The sequence below is a fragment of the Sesamum indicum genome, linkage group LG11 (assembly GCF_000512975.1).
Source record: "Sesamum indicum cultivar Zhongzhi No. 13 linkage group LG11, S_indicum_v1.0, whole genome shotgun sequence".
NCBI lineage: Eukaryota > Viridiplantae > Streptophyta > Magnoliopsida > Lamiales > Pedaliaceae > Sesamum > Sesamum indicum.
In genome coordinates this window covers 244,731-265,465 of record NC_026155.1, presented here as the reverse complement: position 1 = coordinate 265,465, position 20,735 = coordinate 244,731, and the positions used below count along the sequence as shown (strand labels likewise).

The following is a 20,735-nucleotide window of genomic DNA, read 5'->3' as shown; positions in this document are numbered from 1 at the left end:
GGTTTTGTTATGATGAGGGGTCCCCTTTACGTTTTTGGATGGAGGTAACCAAAACCTTTCTGAATTGAGGGTTCTTTGTGCTTTCTCTTTCATGGAAGAACCTTCCACGGAGGTCCTTGATTGGAGATTCTGGTCATTCTTCTGGACAGGTGCCTTCCAAGGTCTCCAAGCAAGAAAGTCCTCCTTGCTTTCTTTGGCTGGGTACCCTCTTGAATTTTCTTGGTGGGTTGGTTCCTTTTATTTTTCCTTGCAGGAGGCCCCCTTAACCCTTTCCGTAAGTGAGTGTTTGAACAGTATATTACAAAAATATATGTTTATAAAAAGCAATGAAGTATAAAGTAAATGCGGGTTTAGGATGGGAGCTTCGGGAGGTCCCTTCAGTTATGGAAGCCTACACGAATTTTGGCAGGACTTACTCCTAGACAAGTTTTACGCCTCACTTTGATAAATGTAATGCACCATACATTTTTTAGAAGGACGCCTGTAGAGGTAGACTTAGTGAAGGGAGTCCGTACAGGAGGGCTCGTTAGGGGATGTCCCTTGGGAGGACAAATTTTAGAGGGGACCCTTCTGGAGAGCCTATGGAGGATGCCCTGCAGGAGGGTACCCCCAACTCTGCTGGGATGATTACTTCGATCCCATACACCATCATGAAGGGGCTTTCTCCTGTGGATCCTCTAGGGGTTGTGCAATATGCCCATAAGACACTGGTTAGCTCCTCCATTCAATTTCCTCCAACCCGTTCTAAACGTCTTTTAATCCCTTAAACAAGTATTCAATTGGTGACCTCTACTTGCCCATTGGTTTGGGAGTGTGCTACTGACATAAACCTCTATTTGATATATAAATCCTTACACCAATCTTGTATTTTTTGACCTTGAAATTGCCGATCATTGTTTGCGATTATTTTTCAAGGGAGTCCGAAGGGGCAAATGACATTATTCCATATTAATTTCATCACTTCTGTTATCGTGATGCTGGCAAGTGGCTCAGCTTCCATCCACTTGGTGAAGTAGTCGATAGCTACTAACAGAATTTTTCTTTGATCGGGTGCCAAGGGACAGGGTGACAGCATGGTCCCACAATGTCTATCCCCATTGTACAAAGGGACAGGGTGACAGCATGGTTGTAAGGGGCTTTGCAGGTTGATGTATAAGCGAGGAATGTTTTTGACATTTCTCACATTTCATCACTAGCTGTTTTGCATCTTGCTTCATGGAAGACCATAAATACCCCACCCGCAGTTGATGGATGTCGAGACTACCAAAAATAATTTTTACAACACTTGTGAAAGTGGGAGTAGGGTCGATTCCACAGAGACTGGCTTTAAGTTGATTTCTTTGAGAAAAAAAGAAAATAGTGGGGGGAGATTTATTGATAAAAAGAAATAATTAAAAACTAAATAAGCTAGAAAATAATTGAAATTACCTGACGAAGATACGAGAGAGAGATTTTTTGGTTAAGGCTAGGATCATGCTTGATTCTTGCGAGTTGATCATTGATGCAAAAATAACACTATGTAAACAAATAAATCAGTTATGGTTGTTGGTACGACCTAACAACCTCACCTTTCCTTACCTTTTTGTCAGCTAAGGTACGACCATTGGCTAGATTCCTAATTAACAGACAACTCTGGGAACGTCCACAAGATTTAATCTATTAACAACATTAAGAATTAGAAAAGCCTGATTCTAATCAACAAATTCCTACGAGGATAATTCGTTTAAACTGGATCATGCATTCCCCATAATACAACTAATTACTATGACAAAATTAATCATGCTACGTTGCTACTAAGCATTGAACTAAATAAATAATTACATGGATTTATAAAGTCCAATTAGCTAAGCAAACCCTCTTGATAATGAACAACCAAATGAATCATTCATAAATCAGATGTTTGTAACTAAAGCACAGAGAATAGCATGAATATTCATTTAACAAGTGTAAAAGGAGCATATTAGATCTCAAAACATATTACGAATCAAGCAATCGACATACCTTAATCAGAAAATAAGGAATTTAGCTGGACATATTAATGGAAGAACACACTAAAAGTGGAATTCCATTAACTCCGATTATAAATTAAAAGTAAAAGAGAGAGAGGATGAAATAAGCTGAAATAAAGTATTCTATTGAGTTCCAACTATAACAAACTCCCTCCAAATTAAGAGACACCCACTATTTATAATAAAAGTCTCCTACGAATCTAGACATAGGGGGGATAAATAATAATTAATTCTAAAAAGATAAATAAATCTCAAATAACATGTTTTAAGGAATCCTTTCCAAATCTAAGCACTTCATTCCTTTTTCTCTCGCGGAAATCACTCATTTTCCTTTTTCACCCGAGTTGACCATTCCACTGAGCGTGGGCACGTTTAGTCAATCCTGCAGAAATTCCCTTGTAATATCTTTTTTTCTTTTTGATGCCTTCAATTCCGGTTTTAGCTTGATTTTTGCCGTCTTTATCTCATATCTTCCTTTTTGGCTGAATATGCAATAAAATCACATGATTAGGAATGTTTTGGCTTAAAAAGGAAGATTAAATTGCTATAAAATCGTGATAATTGCAGAGTTATCAAACACCCCCACACTTAGCTTTTTGCTTGTCCTCAAGCAAAATCAAGATGGATTATGCATTCAAAAATTCCCTCCAAATTTCGAACATACTCAAGGCAAATTGTAATCATGTGCAAATTAAATGACTTACTTTATGAAAAAGACAATTGAACATGTATCAAACAAGTTTTCACGTGATGACCATCATCAAAACCAATCGTATAAAACTAGTAGACTATTTTCTCTCCGTTTTCCATTCTCTCAAGTGTATATATGACTCTAGTGTATCTCTCGACACTTACTACGATAATGCTTCACCATAGGCTTGCCTATTCACCACATCTCACCACTTTGAAATATGAACATATATGGATCAAAAGGTCTTTAATTTTGGTTGTAATGGGGCTTTGTTTGGGGTAGGATAAAAGGATAATGAGGTTAAATTCCAAGAAATTAATTAGAGCACCAAAAAATATGAGGGAACAATAATTCGAAACTCTTGAAGTTTACTCATCTTCCTTCAAGATTTTTCAACAAATCCTTGAACTATGCCTTTCTTATTTTCTTTTGGAGAGTTCATATATATATATTTATATATATATTTTTTGGTGGCAAGAAAATCACTTTCGTTTTTTTCTTTTTGCCACTTGGGTTTTTCCTTTTTCTTTTTCTCCTCTCCATTCTTTTTATGACAGGCATAGAACAAGAAAATTGTTATCGGCTCTCACAAAGTAAAGAAGGTCACAATTTTGGAACTCCCACGCTCATTTCGAGATATATCTTCTAATCACATAAATCATAAAGTTCAATCCCCCATTTTGAGAACTTACTCTTTCGAACATAAACCCATTTCCTGCTCTAATAATTTTTGGAAGGGTCAAAATAAAGGGGTAAAACAAATGACGGGATAGGTTTGTTTATGATGGGTTATATCAACAAAATAGGTCAAAAAAGCTCAAAGGGGTTCTCTAAAGTTAAAGTGTGTTGGGTGGCTAAAGAAGGCCGAAAATGGTTTCTAATGCCTTTATCATATCCAAATAAATGCACATTTGTGTGGTCTCGATGTGGTTCAAGGCAAGTTCTAGAAAGTCAAAGCCATAGAAGTGTTATTCTCTCGAGAAAGAATGAAAACGTTTTTATGAATATGTCAAGCTCAAAATCTCACAAGGTATGTTTTAGTCCACTAATCCTACATCAAAAGATTTTAACTCAAGTCATTTTGGTAAAAGCAAGCTTTCAACTTGTGAATTATCTTTAAATATAAAACATGTATTCTTTTTGCACATAACACCATCAAGCCAAGAGTCGTCTAAAATTGAAAGGGTTTTATCATGCCAAAGTTTTCCAGAAATTTGCCAAAAAGAAATTTTCTCTTTTCAAGTGAACTTGAAAAAGAAAAGGAAAAATTTTTCGCTAGGCACAAAGAAAATTCATCTACCACCAAGCACATCAACAAAAAATTATCAAGTATAAGCTCAACAACCACACCCCCACACTTAAAATTCACATTGTCCTCAATGTGGGCATTGTCATGCAACTCAAAGATTAAACATTAAAATGAGAGAGAGTTTAAGAAAGCATCCCTGAGTGCATGCCGCAAAGAGTTCATGTCGTGGGTGGGCTAGTGGCAGACAGCGGCGGTGATTTCTTGTGGAAGTACGCTGGTGGAAGTATGCTATGGGAACAGGGTCCCAATCTGGAGGATGTTCCTTCTTCTCGGCTCATTTTTCGGCTACTCATCCTAAATCAACTAAAGAGAAAATAAAGCAGAAAAATAAAATAGATGAAGAATGAGAGAAAATAAGTAGAAAAACTGTGCACTGATGGTCTCAGAGGCGCGAGTAGCAGCAATGGTGGAGATGGGTTTCTGTGGCGTCGCGAAAGAGATGAGAAATAGCAGTGGATCAACGTTGGAGAGGGAGAAATCAAGTGACTGTCGGAAAAGGGCTTCACGAATGGCGACGGTGAACAACGGCTTGGGCGAGAAAAATGGCGATGGCTACGGCTTCTTAATGTGGTGACAGAAAACGGGTTTGTGGCGGCGAGACAAAAACGGTGAGAGAGGAGACGGTGGATCTGGGTTTCCTTCGATGGAGCAGCGGTGGAAGGTGAACAGAGAGACGGCGAGAGGGAGTTGTTGGTGACTGGGAGTAACGACGACGACAAGAAGGCGTGGGACTTTTGTTGAGAGAAAGGAAAAGTGAGAGAGAGCTGGTGAGATGAGAGAGAAAGAGAAATTATCAGTCAAATAGATGATGAAAAAATTTTGAATTGTGATGGAAATATTTTGACTGATTTCCTTCTTTCTTTTGATTTTTCGATTCTCCAATTTTTTTAAATAAATATAAATAAATAAAAAAGAAAGTAAATGAAAGTTGGTGAAGTGACTAACAGCTTCAACTAAGCGTGGACACGCTTAATGGAAACTTCAAATCTGTTTTGATGAAGTGAGCCAAACATATTAGGAAGACCCATTAAGCGTGGGCACGCTTAATGAAATCACCAAATCTGTCCGAGTTGGTTGTCCAAACAGATTTGGATGTTCCATTAAACGTGGGCACGCATCGCAAAACTCCAATAAGAACACTAAAACTAAAAATCAAATGAAAGAGAAAAGAAATTGAAAAAAATTTCATGGGTTGCCTCCCATGTAGCGCCTTTCTTTAATATCTTTGGCTAGACATTGTTGTGCCTCAACTTAAATAAGTTGGGCACTTTAAATCCACTCCTTTTTCTCCGTAGTGCACCCAGAGATGGTGTGGACCGAGGAAAACTTTGAGGTTCATGAGAGAATTCTTCCTTGAACTTATTTTGTCGTGAAATGCTTTGTTCTTATAAGTCCTCGGACCAGAGACCTTGAGGAACTTTGCATAGTGAGGTACTCTTTTGATTGCGTCGATCAATTGAATGTTTACAACCACTTTGCTAACAATTTCAAGTGTTTCCTTCTTCTCCCCTTCTTCCTTTTCAGCAAATCCTTCTGACAATGGAGGTTTGACCATCAACACCTTGTGATGTTTGCTATCGGTCGTTTTTGGCTTGTTGGTCTGCTTGACATGTGCATGCTTAGTGTCATTTTCGTCCATGTTTGGTCACAACTCTTTTTCTGCGAAGGACAAAAACACCAGCATTTTGTTTAGGGTTAACAACAGACTGAGAAGGTAATTTACCTTGGGATTCCAATTTACTAACAGATGACGCCAATTGACTGATTTGAGACTCTAGATTCTGAATGCTTATCGGAGTTTGCTGTTGGAATGGTTGTGTATTGGTCACTAGTGCTTTTATCATGTCTTCGAGAGATGGACCAGGTGTGGGATTAGGTGGAGGAGGTGGTGGCCAGTTTTGAGATTGCGAAATGTAGCTAAGACTGGGATAATCTGTCCTTCTTGGATTGTACATGTTGAAATAAGGACCATATCCTCTTAAAGTCCTCCAACAACATTACATGCTCGATGGTTTCTTCTTGAAGCATAGGGCACAAATCGGTGGAATGTGCCATAGAATTACATATTCGACAAGCTTTCATTTGTTGGAATTCGTCTTCGACAACTCTTTCAACAAGGGACAAAAGTTTATCAAAATGATCATAAATGGAAGATACATTTCCCTCATTCACCGGAGGATTGCCGTATCTAGTCCCAAATTGTTGAGTATTGGCCCACATAATTACAATTGGGTTGTGTGCTATGGTCCACTCAAAGTGTCCAATATCTCTTGTGCTAACTATGGCTCTGAAGAAGCGGGTATCCTTTCAACTTGTTGCTTGGTTTCCTTTCGAAATCTCTGTCCAGTCTTCTCAATCTTGAATCAGACTCAAGTTCACCTGTATGAGAAGATTATAGTATTAAACCAAGTAACAAAAAATAAAAAATAAAAATCAAGTAACAAGAAAAGAAATCTTCTTAAAAACGCCAGTCTCCGGCAAGGGCGCCAAAATTTGAAGGGTGTTGAGACCACCAATAATAATTCCTACAACACTTGTGAAAGTGGGAGTAGGGTCGATTCCATAGAGACTGACGTTAAGTTGATTTCTTTGAGGAAAAAGAAAATAATGGGGGGAGATTTAATGATAAAAAGAAATAATAAAAAACTAAATAAGCTAGAAACCAATTGAAATTACCTGACGAAGATACGAGAGAGAGATTTTCCGGTTAAGGCTAGGATCATGTTTGATTCTTGCGAGTTGATCATTGATGCAAAAATAACACTATAAAAACAAACAAATCAGTTATGGTTGTTGGTACGACCTAACAACCTCACCTTTTCTTACCTTTTCGTCAGCCAAGGTACGACCAATTGGGCCTTCCTAGAATGACATTATAGGTCGAAGGGGTATCCACCACCAGGAATTTTAACAGGAATGTTTTTCGAGTAGCTTTGCTGGCTAAAGTCAGAGGGAGGGAGATATTACCTCTAGGGTAGACTACATCTCCTGCAAATCCGTAAAGGGAGGTATTCACTATTTCCAGGTGGGTATCCCCTAGCTACATTTGATTGTATGCTTCTCCAAATAATATGTCCGCGGAACTCCCTGAATCTATGAAGAGGCATCCCATTTCATAATTGGCTAATAGAGCGGTGATGACTATAGCATCATTATGGGGGCTTTTAGGACCCAAACGTTCAGCCCTCCTGAACTGGATCAAAGGGGCATCCTCCATGGCACCAACATCCTAAACTTCTTTTATGATCATGTTGTGCGCCTCTCTGATTTGTGCCTTCCTGGCATGATGGAAATCACTTCCCTACAGTCCCCCTACAATCATCCATATGACCCCCTTCTTGGGAGGGTCGTTGGCTTTACGTTTCCCTTCAAGGATGTTTTTGCGTTCTTCATTGAGTGAGGTTCTGGAGGGGAGACCTTCACTTCTCTTCCTTTGTTTGCTTCTTGCTTGATGTAGGGTTTTGTTCCCCGGTCTTTCTCCCAACAGATGTATTCCATGAGGTACCCGTTTTGAATGGGCCTTTCTATCTCATTCTTTACGTGTCAGCATTCTTCAGTAGTATGACCATAATCATTGTGAAAACAACAAAACTTGTCGGATTTTGGGCGTTGAGGCTGTTCTCTTCATGATCGGGGGCGGGTGAGCAGACCTTTTCCTTCAACTGCCATGAGGGCCTGGGTGATAAGCACCGTGAGAGGAGTACAAACAACATGAATCCTGTGGAAGGGTAGCTTCTTGTCCCTAAACTCGGTGCATTGTTTCTTTGAGGGGGCTTCCTCCCTGACCTATTTCCTCTTCTTTCCCCAACTTTCCTTTTTGGTAGCTTGGGCGTCTTCCATGTTAATGTACTTGGCTGCCTGAGCCAAAAGGGTGTCAAATTTCATGGTGTTCTTGGCTAGGGACTTAAAGAAGTCCCCATCCAGTAGACCCTACTAGAAGGTGTTGGCCTTTACTTTTTGCATGGCGGAGGGTACCTCCAAGGCTGTAGCATTAAATCTATGTATATACACCCTCAAAGGCTCGTTCTCCCTTTCTTGCACAGTGAAGAGGCTAAGCTCAGTCTTCCGCAGCTTCCTGCTACTAGCAAACTAGTGCAAGAATAGGGACCTGAATTCCCGAAGCTCCCTATCGCTCTAGGGGCAGTTGGTTAAATCATTGCTACGCAGCCCTGGCGAAGGTAGTCACGAAGACTCGACACTTGATCCCGTCCGTATACCTGTGCAGTAGGGCTGCATTCTTAAATTACAAAAGGTGTTCCTGGGGTCAGTTGACCCATCGTATTTAGCAATCGAGGGTACAACAATTCGCAGGGAGCTCATCCGCCATCACAGTGTTTGTGAAGGGGACACCCTGTAGTTCTTCTTCTGGAATTCCCGCTATCTGGTGTTGCACGTCTTGCAGGCCTATTTTATGACACTCCAAATGAGCCAGCCACTGCTAGCGGACCTCTGGTGGGTTTGCTTAGGCACCCTTGTACCCCGATAAGGGGGGCGGCTATCACAACAACGCCTTCTCCTGGCGGAGTTCCTTCCATTCCTCCTTGAAGGGTACTTGCTCCTAGCACGGGGGCTGGACAAGTAGGGACTAGTATCGTCATCTGCTCTCGTACGGTTGCTGCAAGCACTTGTTGAATCGCGCTAGTAGGCTGGGGAAAGTTCGCCTGATGAAGTATCGGAGTAGGTGCTTCGCCTTGGATGATTAGCTAATGGCTCCGTCACTCGGGGAGACAGCATCGGAGCCCGGAAGGCTGGGGTGGACCCTCCTACTGGTGCTAAGGAGGCCCCTGCAACAACCTGCAGAAGCTGATTGTTGCCGGGTACCTCTGCAGTTTTCTGCTTGTTAACGGGATTGTTGGGGATCTCCATGATATCTCACGCTCTTAACTCAAGTTTTTCACAGACGACGCCAATTCATGCGTGCGATTTTAGCACGGGTCCAAAGCTTTTAGATCTTGATGTTGCATTTGGGCTAATTGAGTGAAAGCACTTGAGAAAGAGGACTTGCAAAACAAAGGGTTAGCATTCCGATGCTTAAGTTAGTCCTGGATTTAAGAATATATAAATATAAAAATGAATTATAACAAGAAATTATGATAAAAGTGAGAATTCCATATGCAAGAGCACGAAAAAAGTAATAGAGGAGCAGCAAGAAGAGTCTTAGAGTATGGAAGAGACTGCTTGCTGGGGGGTACCTCCTCTATTTATAGAGGAGGAGTTCCCCTGCAATAGAAGTCCTACTGAGGGGAATCTGCATGATCAGTGAGAAATGCGGGATTCTATAGATAAGGCTCCTCCTTATCCGTTTCTCAAGCAACAAGGCTCTGGGTGGGGGACTCTTTCTACATGCAGACTCCTACCTGGTGAGGAGTACTTCCAAGCTGAAGAGTCCAACCTTTTGAGGATACCTTCCCTCCTACAAGCTAGCTTTAGAGGCCTTTGGATTGGGCTTCCTCCTTGGGCCAATTATGAAAAAGTAGGTTGCCTTCCTTAATTGGACTTTGGTATAGGGGGTACCCTCTTGGACCGGGCCTAGTGCGCCTCCACTTTGGGCCGGACCAGATGATGAGTTGTCCCCTTCTTGGGTTAGGCATAGCGACTTGGACAGACTGTCCTCTCTTGGGCTGGCAGACCTATATTAGCACTTCTTCTTGGGTCAAATCTTTTGGGTCATACCCATCTCCTTTTATTTAAAATGGAAAAATTGCTATTTTTCTCCCATTTTGTGGTGTTTCTTAAGTTCTAATCCAATGCATTAATTTTTTTCAATTTTTCTTCAAATTTCAAAAGAGAATAAACAAAAAAAAAATAAATTTAAACAACTTTTGAAAATTTTATTGATAAATTTTCTTTTATTGACAATTTTTTGGTAAGATTATTTAGAAAATTGTTGCTTAAATTTAATTCTTTTTGGTTTATTTTCATTTGAAATTTGAAAAAAAAATATGTGTTGGATTTAAACTTGAAAAACACAACAAAATGGAAGAAAAATAGCACTTTTTTTCCACTCTAAATGAAAATTCCGTTAAGTTTAACGAAAAATTAACAAAAGGACCAAAAATGCCAAAAAAGTAAAAATTTGAGGACCAAAATAGCATTATTGGCTATATTTGAGGACAAAAAATGTCTTTATCCCGATTTTTTCAATGTATGAGGATTTTTCCAACAAGTCTAGTTCTCTTACCTACGAGATGTTAAGCAGTTATCTCCTCCAATAGAGGAAGAGAATATCTACACAATATTTTAAATATTTCTTCAATAAATTCAAGGTACCTATTTATCCAATATTTTAGGACAAAATGCATAAAACCCCATGTGTTTTAAAAAGTCGGCTAAAAACCTTTTCTGTTTTAAAATAGGCTAAAAATTCCCCTATATTTTTTAAAACTCAGCAACACTCAGCAACAACACACCCCTTTTATTAGTAATTAATGAAAGGTGCATGACACACGCTCTTTGTGCATGTAGGGGTATTTTTTAACTGTTTTTTGACCTTGTTCTTAGGTGTTTTTACTAAAATGTCCTTTTTTGTTTTTATATTTTTTTTAATTTAAATTAATATATTAAATTATATTCAATTTATTTAATATTAAATATTAAATTAGATTATATTTAAATTCAAATAATTTTATAATTGTTAATTGTTAAATCTAAAATTATTTTAATTAATTAAAATATATATTTAATTACAATAATTATTCTTAATTAGCTAAAATATTTAACTATTATAATTAGTTAAAATATTCTTAATTAACTAAAATATATTTTAATTAATATAATTAAAATTGATTAAAAAATTTAAAAAAAAAGAAAAAACTGAACAGAAAATGATTTTGCGGACAAGTTTTCGCCGCCGTCAAGATGAGTTTTCGGCCGCCAGTGGTACTATTTGAATCTCTCTTCAAGAGGAACATTTTCATACCTTCAATTTGAGTTTTTGTCAATCGGATAGACTGATGGGTGTCGAATCCACAAAAAATAATTCCTACAAATATTTTTGTAGATGTGTGAGTAGGTCGAATCCACAGAGATTGGTTTTAAATTAATTCCTTCAAAAATAAAAATAATTAGGGGGAGTTTTGATTGTGAAGAAGAATAAAACTAAAAAGCTAATAAAATTAGAAGAGATAAATATAAGAGAAGAGTATTCCAGTTAAAGACAGGATCACGCTTAATTCCACGGTTGATCATAGATGCAAAGATAACAATTATTCATGATAGATAAATTGGTTATGGCCATTGGTACGACCTAACACCTCACCTTTCCTTACCTTGTGGATAGTCAAAGAACGTCCATTGACTAAATCCCTAATCAGTAAACAACCTTGGGAACGTTCTCAAGATTTAATTTACCGACAGCATTAAGAACTAGAAAGGCCCAATTCTAACCAATAAATTCCTACGAGAATTTATTTAAGTTAGATTGTGCATTCCCCACAACATAATCGAAAAATTCTACATAATCAATTATACTATGTTCCACTAGTTATCGAACTAAACAAATAATTACGGATTTGGAAGTTCAATTGGCTAGGCAAATAATTTTGACAATAAATCAGATTATTTGTAATAAAAGCACAGAGAACAACACAAATACCAATATGAATAAAAGTAAAAAGCATAAATTAGATCTCACAACTCGTTGGATTTAAGTGTTCACCAAGTCTTCAACCGGAATAAGAGAACTAGCTAGACATGCTAATGGAAAAAAAACATGAAAAACAAAGTAAGAAAATATTATAAAAACGTAGAGAAATAGAAGAGTTCAAAAGTTGTCTCTTAAAGTGAATTACATCACCTATTTATAATAGCTAGATACCTAGTTCTACTAGGATTAGAAGTAGATTCCTAGTTGAACTAAAACACTTATAGAGATAAAATTATAATCCTAGTTAAACTCTTCCTTCATCAGAGGTAGTCCAAGCAGCTCCAAGCTCTTGCCAAAAATTGAGTTTGAGTCTTATTTGAATTTCCATTTTGGTGCTTTTCTTCATTTTCCATTTCTTTTGTCCTAATGCTACAAAATAATATTTAATTATGAGTATTTGGTCACAAAATAGGTTAAAATATTATATGAAATAAGCACAAAATGCGATCCTATCAGAGACTGGGCTCAAGCCACGTCCTCCGAATATATTTATCGTGGATTTATTGTCGTCCGGTCGAATCTCAGTCTCAGACCACCACCATCAGACTCGTCTCTTTAAGACGATTCTAACGGCCTCACTTATTTTAATAAAGCATTTGCAGAGATCCAAAGATTTGAAGAATTCGGCCCGCTTCTAACGCAATGAAGATGGTGGTGGGAATGGGGGGAGGCGGGCAGTGCGGGGTGGGGTGGGATGGGGGTGGGGTATTATAATAATATATTATAATAATTTATATATTATATATATAATATATAAATTATAATAATTTATAATTTAATATAAATTATATATTAGCTTTGTTTTATATATATTATAAAATGGGGGTGGGGTATTTAGCTTTGTTTTATATATATTATAATAATATATTTTTTAATTTTAAATTATTTATATATAATATAAGTTAATAATTTGTTAAATCTAAACCTTTCATTGTTTTAAAATCTAAAGATTGAGATCAATTAATTAGATCTAACGATCAATATTTGATCAAAAAATATCCAACGATCATTAAAATAAGAAATAATATATATTTAGTAAGGTGTAACGGTCATTTTCTAAAAAAATTTACACTGTTAGTTACATTTAACGGAGAGAGGGCCATTGAGCTACGTTTGATAAACACAGGGGGGGGGGGGTTAGCCTATTTTTAAAATATAAATTTTAGTCGACTTTTTAAAACACAGGGAGTTTTACACATTTTGTCCAATATTTTATTAAGTCTATATTTCGGAGTCTTTTACGCCCTAAGGTTAGGAAACAAAATAGAGTTGTATTGATTAGCACTGAAGAAACCAAATACATACGAACCATCTATTGCAGTTGTGTGGTTGGAAGAAGTTTGTAAAATAGAGGGTTTCGAATACTCGATTGGCAAAACAGTCAAATCAAGGTATGAATTTATGAAGGTTTAATTTTATTTTAAAAGCATGTTAAGCCTAATTGAGAGAATGAAGTTGGATTACTTGGTTATATTTTGAAAAAAGGCAAAATAGTCATTAATTGAGTGTACCAAAACCAATGTTATTTTGAAAGATGGAGGAGTAAAATCAAAATTTGAAATTTTGGGCACCAAAAATAAATTAGTGATGACTTTGGGATAGTAAAAGTGAAATTGTCCCATCTATATTTCTATGCCTTGTTAGCAAATAATTTAACTAATTTGTAAAACCTCAATTTACTAAATCACCAAATTAAATTCAATGAACATGTAATATGGTAATTTCATTTAAAAAATAGATTTACAATCACAAAAGTTGTAAAGAGTGTCTGTAAGGCCAAAACTTGTCCTCATCTACCTTATCTTTCTCGACCACTACTCCAGTCGTGTTGTATGTGTGTCTCTCTCTTTCCCGTCCCATTCCCCTGAGTGCATCCTTCCTAAGAAAATCTCTGCTGCCTTCCGCCTTTCATTTCTCTGTGTGTGTGTGTCTGCACGTGTCTGTCTGAGAAGTTGTGCAGTGGTTCCCCCTCAATCCAAATAACCATTTACAAGTATGGCAGCCACACTCGGCCTCCCAAAACTCCTTAATCATCCAAGAAAGTCGCAACCACAAATCCACTCAAAATTGCTCCCCATTTCCCTCAAGACTTCAAAATCCCAAAACCATTCTTCCAAAGATTCACATGATCCTCAAAACCTCCTCAATCAAACAACTATCCACCTGAAATCAGCTTCGCTCCCTCTTACAGCACTCACATTGCCTTTCTTTCTACACCCCGAGGTATGTATGTTCTTGACACAAACATTTTAGCCCGTTTCTCCAAAAAAGCAAAAGGAAAAAAGAGATGATTTTGTAATTAATTCTTCTTGTTATTGATTTGAATGCTTGGTTTTCTCAAGTTTGTGTTTGTGGAAGTTGAATAGGATGCAGTTGCTGCTGGTGGGCAATTCGGGATTCTTGAAGGGAGATCATTTGCTTTGGTTCATCCTATTGTGATGAGTGGCCTATTTTTGTACACGTTGTATGCTGGATATCTTGGGTGGCAGTGGAGGAGAGTTCGCACTATCCAGGATGAGATTAATGAGCTAAAGAAGCAAGTGAAGCCTGTCGCTGTCACTCCTGATGGCACCCCACCAGCCGAGCCCCCCAAGCCGTCCCCTGTTGAGGCCAAGATTCAGCAGCTCACTGAGGTAAGACATCAAATTGCGTTCAAACTCAACCTCTGCTCTCTCCAACTTCTGTTTTGGGATTCAACATACAAGGATTACACAATTTTTCATGAGACGGATTAAACTATTGCATTATAATCACGTTCAGGATTAAATAATGTGAATATGAGATACTGTGTTGGAAATAATGGTAGTTTAAGGAGTTGTGAGATCTGTATTAGGATTGATTAATGGAAATTGTAAAGACTGTTGTTGGGGGCAGTGTCAACTTGCTCTGTTCTTGACATTATCAATTCAACACAGGAAAGAAAGGCGTTAATCAAAGGGTCATACAGAGATAAACACTTCAACGCTGGCTCCATATTGCTGGGATTCGGGGTGTTTGAATCCGTGTTTGGAGGGCTCAACACGTGGTTCAGGACCGGAAAGCTATTCCCTGGACCTCATTTGTTTGCCGGGGCAGGTAACCAATCTAATCAATTTCATCTTCTCCGTTCTATTCGTATACAACACAGCTGCATTTGCCTGTTGGTTACTTCACTATTTCCCTCAGTTAACCACATCTCCATACTATGCTGACAACTAATACAATCCCGTTTGGTTTTATTACATCATGAGACAGCCATTACGGTCCTTTGGGCAGCAGCCGCAGCATTAGTCCCTCCAATGCAGAAGGGAAGTGAAACTGCCAGAAATCTTCACATTGCATTGAATGTGTTGAACGTAATTCTCTTCATTTGGCAGATACCTACTGGAATCGACATTGTCTTTAAAGTATTCGAGTTCACCAAATGGCCTTGAATTAGTGAACTCCGAGATGGAGTTTTTGATATGTTTGTATCAGATGATTTAATTTCCTCAATTCAATTTATGCAGATATAACTCTGATTAATAGGAAAGTTGAATTGGTATCTGTGTATACGAAATGTCTTGTGCTTATGTTAGTCCCTCACTGAAAAAAGAACCAAATAGTGGGGGAACTATGGCAGAATTAGACTTTTTCAGTGATGCTTTAAGGTTGTAATTAGTAAGTAACTTTATTTTATTATATCTTGTCGGGGAAAGGGGTCACCCAGAGATTGGTTTGATTCTACACAGAGTAACTTTGTGTTGAGAAATCAAGAATATGTTCTGTCCACTTTTGCCAGTCATCTTCCCTGAGCTTGAATGCTGTAATGAACGAAAGACAAACAATGTGAAACCAAAATTTACTGGTGAATTTCAGGACTTATTTGTCCAATGAACCCGTAAACAAAAGAAAAGCATTTGTTTTCTCAAACCACTAATGCTTTCGCGGAGCTTACGCTCGTATGGTGGACAGATGAACATACAGAAAAAGAGAAGTTCATCAGCTTTAAAAGCGGCCTATAAGCAAGTGCCCTGGCAGCAACCTTGAAAACTAAGTATGACTGAAAATGCCGTTTTTCTGGCGTAATTGACTCCATAGTTAGTGGCCAACTATGGACGGATGAAAATTGAAAAGCAGCAGCATTCGTGGTAAAGATCTGGAAAATGTAGAGCAAGAATAACATATAGAATCCACTTCAACAAACAAAGTCAGCAGTAGTGGAACTACAGAGCTCATTCGAATCTCAATCTGCAAAAGAAAAAGACGAACTTTTGCAATGAAAATTATCTGTTACGCATATTGTGAATAGTTTGAACCACTTTTTTGGTGATTTACACATGAAAAGAATCGTCGACACTGGAATAGAATTTGCCATTCACTCCGAAAACGTGAACATTGAATCATGCTGCAGAAACAAGAGCCAATAGTTTCAAGTGCAGGAATCTGAAAAAAGTTGCACAAGAAAAATGACAAATTGTGAGCGGCTATGTTGTTCCGGAAAGCTGGAATGGGGATTGTGTGAAGTACAAGACAAGAGACCACTTACGGAATGCCTGCACTTTAGCTCTCTTTTCAGTGCATGACCCCTGGGAGAGGTGACCCGCTCCTTAACTATGGCAACTTTTCCGAGCTGTAATGTTTCCCCTGTGAATCTGATACTTTACTTGCCATCTTCCATGCTTCCTTCTCGACATGGCCGTGTTTCATGCTCGTTCTCCCATGTCTTTAACATTATAAATTACATGCTTAATCCTTTCCATTTTATCCAACTTCTCCTAGTCCATACACAAGCTCTAAAACAACATTTTAGATTAAATTGAAATGGCAAGCCAACAGCCTCGCCCAGCGTGGTTTCGATTGTCTGCTCTAGCTAGACGTCCTCCTGCATCAGCTCCTGCTCCACAACCAGTCCCTGCTCGTCCACCACCTCCACCTCAACCTGTAGCTCGACCTCCTATTAGGCCCCCAATTCCACCAACTCAAACTCAAGAGCAAGTCCCTCCACCGCCCCCTCCCCCAGCTTCATCCCCTCCTCCCGCTGCACCACCCCCATCTCCTCCTGCACCAGCTGCAGCTCCAACAAGGTCTCCAGTTACACCACCTGCCTCAGCTGTAACTCCACCAAGATCATATCCAGTTGCCACACCTCCTCCTCAACCATCTTCACCAAGGCCTACAGCCATATCACCACCCACTGCTGCCTCTGCTCCACGGTCTCCTGCAAAGACTGCAGCGCCACCTCCTGCTACCCTGTCCTCGTCACCAACTTCTACAGTCCAAAAAGAAACCTTGGCCACTTCAACAAGTGCTCCAGCATTATCTTCTAACGTACCTGCATCTCCTAAAACAAAAGCAGTGCCAAATTCTCCTGTCCCAAAACCTATTGCAGCTGCAACCTCCAGTGAAACAGTCAACGGCAAGGCTGCTGCACCAGTATCATCTCCAAAAATAGTCAAACCTTTGGAAAGGACCTCAGAACAATCTCCTAAAACTAAGCCTCTGTCTCATCATCCATCCTTCTCAATGCTACGACCTGCTCAAGCAAAGACAGACAACAAGCATGAGCCGATAATTGAGCAAAAAACTGTTCTGGTGCAGCAAACCATTGAGAAGCCAATGAAAATGTCCAGAGCTCATAAAATTGATGGTACTGCTTCCAATGGAAAGAGAGAACCAATAGAACACAAGCAACTTCCCTATTCTGACGAGTCGGGAGTGAGGTTGATCACGCTTGCAGGAGAAAACAAAGGCGCTGTAATGGAATTAAGTCCCGCTAACAAGAAAATTTACTCTCTGGACAAACTTCACAGCCTGCGGATGAACAAAGATGCCAAGTCCCAGGGTCCTAATGGCAATCAATCAAGCAATGAGAGTGGCGAAGGAGGAAAATCTAGCAACAAGGACAAAAGTAACAGGGCTGTGAAAATGAAGTATCCATCAAGATCATTCTTAAATAGCAACATTCAGGGATTAAACAATTCCATTCTCTACAACTCTAGTTTTCGACATAATGATCCCGGCATCAACATCTCTGTGGCAACAAAGGACGATGGAGGCCGCTCCAAAGGATGAAGCACCATGAAGAAAGAACTTACACAGCTCGTGAGTTATCAGCCCTTTATTTTTGGTTAGCTCATCAAATAAAATACCTTAGTAGATCATGGAATAACAAACTCAACTTGGTCGTGTTTCTAGAGGAGGTAACTCAAGGATATGCATCTTACCCTGTTTAAGCATGAACAAAATTATTATGTACTGTGCTGTAGTTAGAATTAAGTGAGCTATGTTTGATTATTGTCTCTAAAGCTAGAGGTCGCATCCAGGATACTTTTATTGATGAAACAATAGTTTCATGTCAGGGACTGTTCAAGATACATGTCTCTCTCTCCCCCATCCAACAAAAAATGAGCGGAAGACAAATATAACATAGTAGTATGTTCTGAGAGTAACATGCATGTCCAGCATTTGCATACAAGATTCTTATTCCTATATGCAACTTTAATTGCTTGAGAAAAATTCTACCCTCTGTAACATACTCAACTATTCAGAAAAAGAAAAAATAACGAGGAACTTCTCAAAGTGCACGAAGGAAATGATTCCGAATTGCTAGTTCAATATCTTATAAGAATCGAAATCATTTAGAACACCTCAAAGACACAAAGATATAGGGAAAAAACAAAGAGTCAACACTTTATCGAATTAATCAAATGAAGGCTAAAGCAGGAATAAGATCAAGAACAGGGAGACTAGGTATGAAGATTGTACACAAGACTCATTATGAAGTACAAAGCCTGCAAAGTGAAGACTTCCATAATTAAATAATGAAGTTGAAGGAAACAAAGGTGAAAATGGACAACAGAATCAACATCCTGAGCGTCACAGTACATCTGAATCTTGATTAATATTCACCTTCACATTCAGTTTAATGTTACATTTGAAGTTAGAACTGAAAACATGTTTTAGAATCATATCTCATTGAATTTGTAAAACTGGAATCAAACTTGAGTCATATACATTGCTACTTTTCTGAAAGATCTTCTACATCTTTGATAAGCCTCCATAAAAGTTTGATAAATTCCCCCTTATTACCTCAATTGCTATAGTTTATTCAACTCACTCTTGAATTGCACTTGCATATACATAGTCGAGGTGAACAAGGGAACACCCCGATACACACAGAACAACATTGAAGCTTAACCATATATATCTATATTGATTTTTGACTTGTCAGTCTAAATAATAGTAATTCTTGGAAAACATCAATGCTCATACAACAACCAACTTAAAACTAGCTTATTTGTTACCCTAAAATTTCCATAGTTTTTTGAAAGATTTTAATGCAAAATGCGAGATAATTGTACACATATAAAGCAACTGAAGGGGATAATGTTGGTATTATGCTGGTATGTTAGCATTCCTTTTAGTTTCTATCATTTTGTTATACAGAGATCAGTTACCATTACATGGCAAAACCCACAAAAGCAAAATGTAGGACCTTTTTGTTTTAATGAATAACATAATTATGGGGACAGGAAGATTATGGTATTACATTTAATGATTTAGGCTTATGGATATTAATGTGTGGCATACCTATCTACTAATACACATGGACCAGATCAGATATTTGATATCCTGATATGGAAAAAGATCCTTATCCATATGCCCATAGCAGTTTCTGAAATCATCTCATGCACATTTCAATACTTTTTGCGGCACATTGTTGGACTGATGCACCCAGCTTGGTGATGCTGCTGCTGTTGCTCAATTCCACCTTGATGCTGGATAATTTCTAAGTCCCGTAAGAGGCGTCTTTTCCTTTGTATAATCGTTTTTTCCTTTCGCTCTGTTTTTGTGCTAACTGTTTATTTTTGATGTGGGAGATATTTTCTACATCACTTGAAATGAGACCTACAGAGATTAAGGCAAGAAACATACTAAAGGTATACGTAACAGGAATAGGACCTTGGAGGACCTATGAAGTGAAAGTATTTGAAGGTCATCGGAGACCTCTGAAGACAAAGGACAGTGTGTCAGGAAAGCACTATCGGAGCCGCCTGCACTACCTTGTTCGCATAGTGTTGGTCCCCTGGACCACCTCCTGTTTTTATCGGCTATCACACGATCCAATAGATCATATTACATCGTACGAGTCAACTCTTACATATAAATATGACTCTCCACCTCCATAACCAGGGACTCATATACTCACTATATAGTTTTGGGATTCTTATTGACTTGACTATCGAAGAGCCATCCCCCGATTCTCTTTTGACTTGGCTCTAACATGTTTCTTTCTTGAAGATTCACCCACATTTCATAAAATCCAGTTGAATACTTGTTCTTGAGACCTTCGGAGCCCTTTTCGGTTATCTGCAGATACTTTTGTATTTCGAGGATGCAACTGCTGGGAGAATAAGGAAGACGGATACTCTCACAAATCTAGTTAGGGACATGGAAAGCAAGTCGTGACAGGGTCATAACTACTTAACCGGTGAATCCTAAGAGCCAGTGGATATGATCATTGCTCTAAAAACGACCTCAAACGGATGTTTGAGGAGTGGGCGATGGAGAGGGCATGATTCCGCCGCCTCCACTGCCTCAGGAACCGTTGCCTGAGACGGAACCACATGAGCCTTCTGTAGAACCGTATGTACCAGAGCCAATTTCGCACCCTAGTGTGAGAAGAAGACTTTTTCCTGCAAAAGGGGAAGAGGAACTCCCAGAGCCTCCCGTGCAAAGACACAGGACACATGATAGGGCACAGAGAGCCCCATTAGAAGAAGTTAACAACAGAAGAAACATTGAAGCAGAGGCGGAGATGCAACGAGATGAAGAGCTCCACAAAATCAGTGAGCAAGTGGATAGAATCAGTAGAAGAATGGAGGAGTTAAGGCAACCCATTGAAATGGGCGTAGGAGCGCCCTTGGAAATGGAGAATGCTGTTATCCGAACAGGGTCACCTTTCATCCCTGAGATCTTAGCCGAAAGCTTGGGACACAAAGTAAAGATTCCGGACTTACCATAATACCATGGTGAGACAGACCCAAAGAGCACTTGACAGCCTTCGACAACATCTTGCAGTTGTATGGAATGTCAGACCCTCTTTGCTGTCGAATATCT

General features: G+C 38.8%; 2 protein-coding genes across 2 annotated transcripts; both read left to right on the top strand.

The window, feature by feature from the left end:
• LOC105173063 lies at positions 13,449 to 15,359 on the top strand. The gene is made up of 4 exons (XM_011094710.2): positions 13,449 to 13,877; positions 14,021 to 14,287; positions 14,570 to 14,729; positions 14,889 to 15,359. The coding sequence occupies exons 1-4, from the start codon at positions 13,650 to 13,652 to the stop codon at positions 15,065 to 15,067; spliced, it is 834 nt and encodes a 277-aa protein (XP_011093012.1). The 5' UTR covers positions 13,449 to 13,649; the 3' UTR covers positions 15,068 to 15,359.
• Positions 15,558 to 19,761, top strand: LOC105173132 (pollen-specific leucine-rich repeat extensin-like protein 1). The gene has a single exon (XM_020697897.1). It carries the CDS (start codon positions 16,437 to 16,439, stop codon positions 17,685 to 17,687), a length of 1,251 nt encoding a protein of 416 aa, XP_020553556.1. The 5' UTR covers positions 15,558 to 16,436; the 3' UTR covers positions 17,688 to 19,761.

Excerpts from the sequence above, each read along its gene's own strand:
- LOC105173063 (XM_011094710.2), top strand. The coding sequence starts at position 13,650 with ATGGCAGCCACACTCGGCCTCCCAAAACTCCTTAATCATCCAAGAAAG. Across the intron at positions 13,878-14,020 it reads CTTTCTTTCTACACCCCGAG|GATGCAGTTGCTGCTGGTGG; the intron begins GTATGTATGTTC and ends GAAGTTGAATAG. Across the intron at positions 14,288-14,569 it reads AGATTCAGCAGCTCACTGAG|GAAAGAAAGGCGTTAATCAA; the intron begins GTAAGACATCAA and ends AATTCAACACAG.
- LOC105173132 (XM_020697897.1), top strand. The coding sequence starts at position 16,437 with ATGGCAAGCCAACAGCCTCGCCCAGCGTGGTTTCGATTGTCTGCTCTA.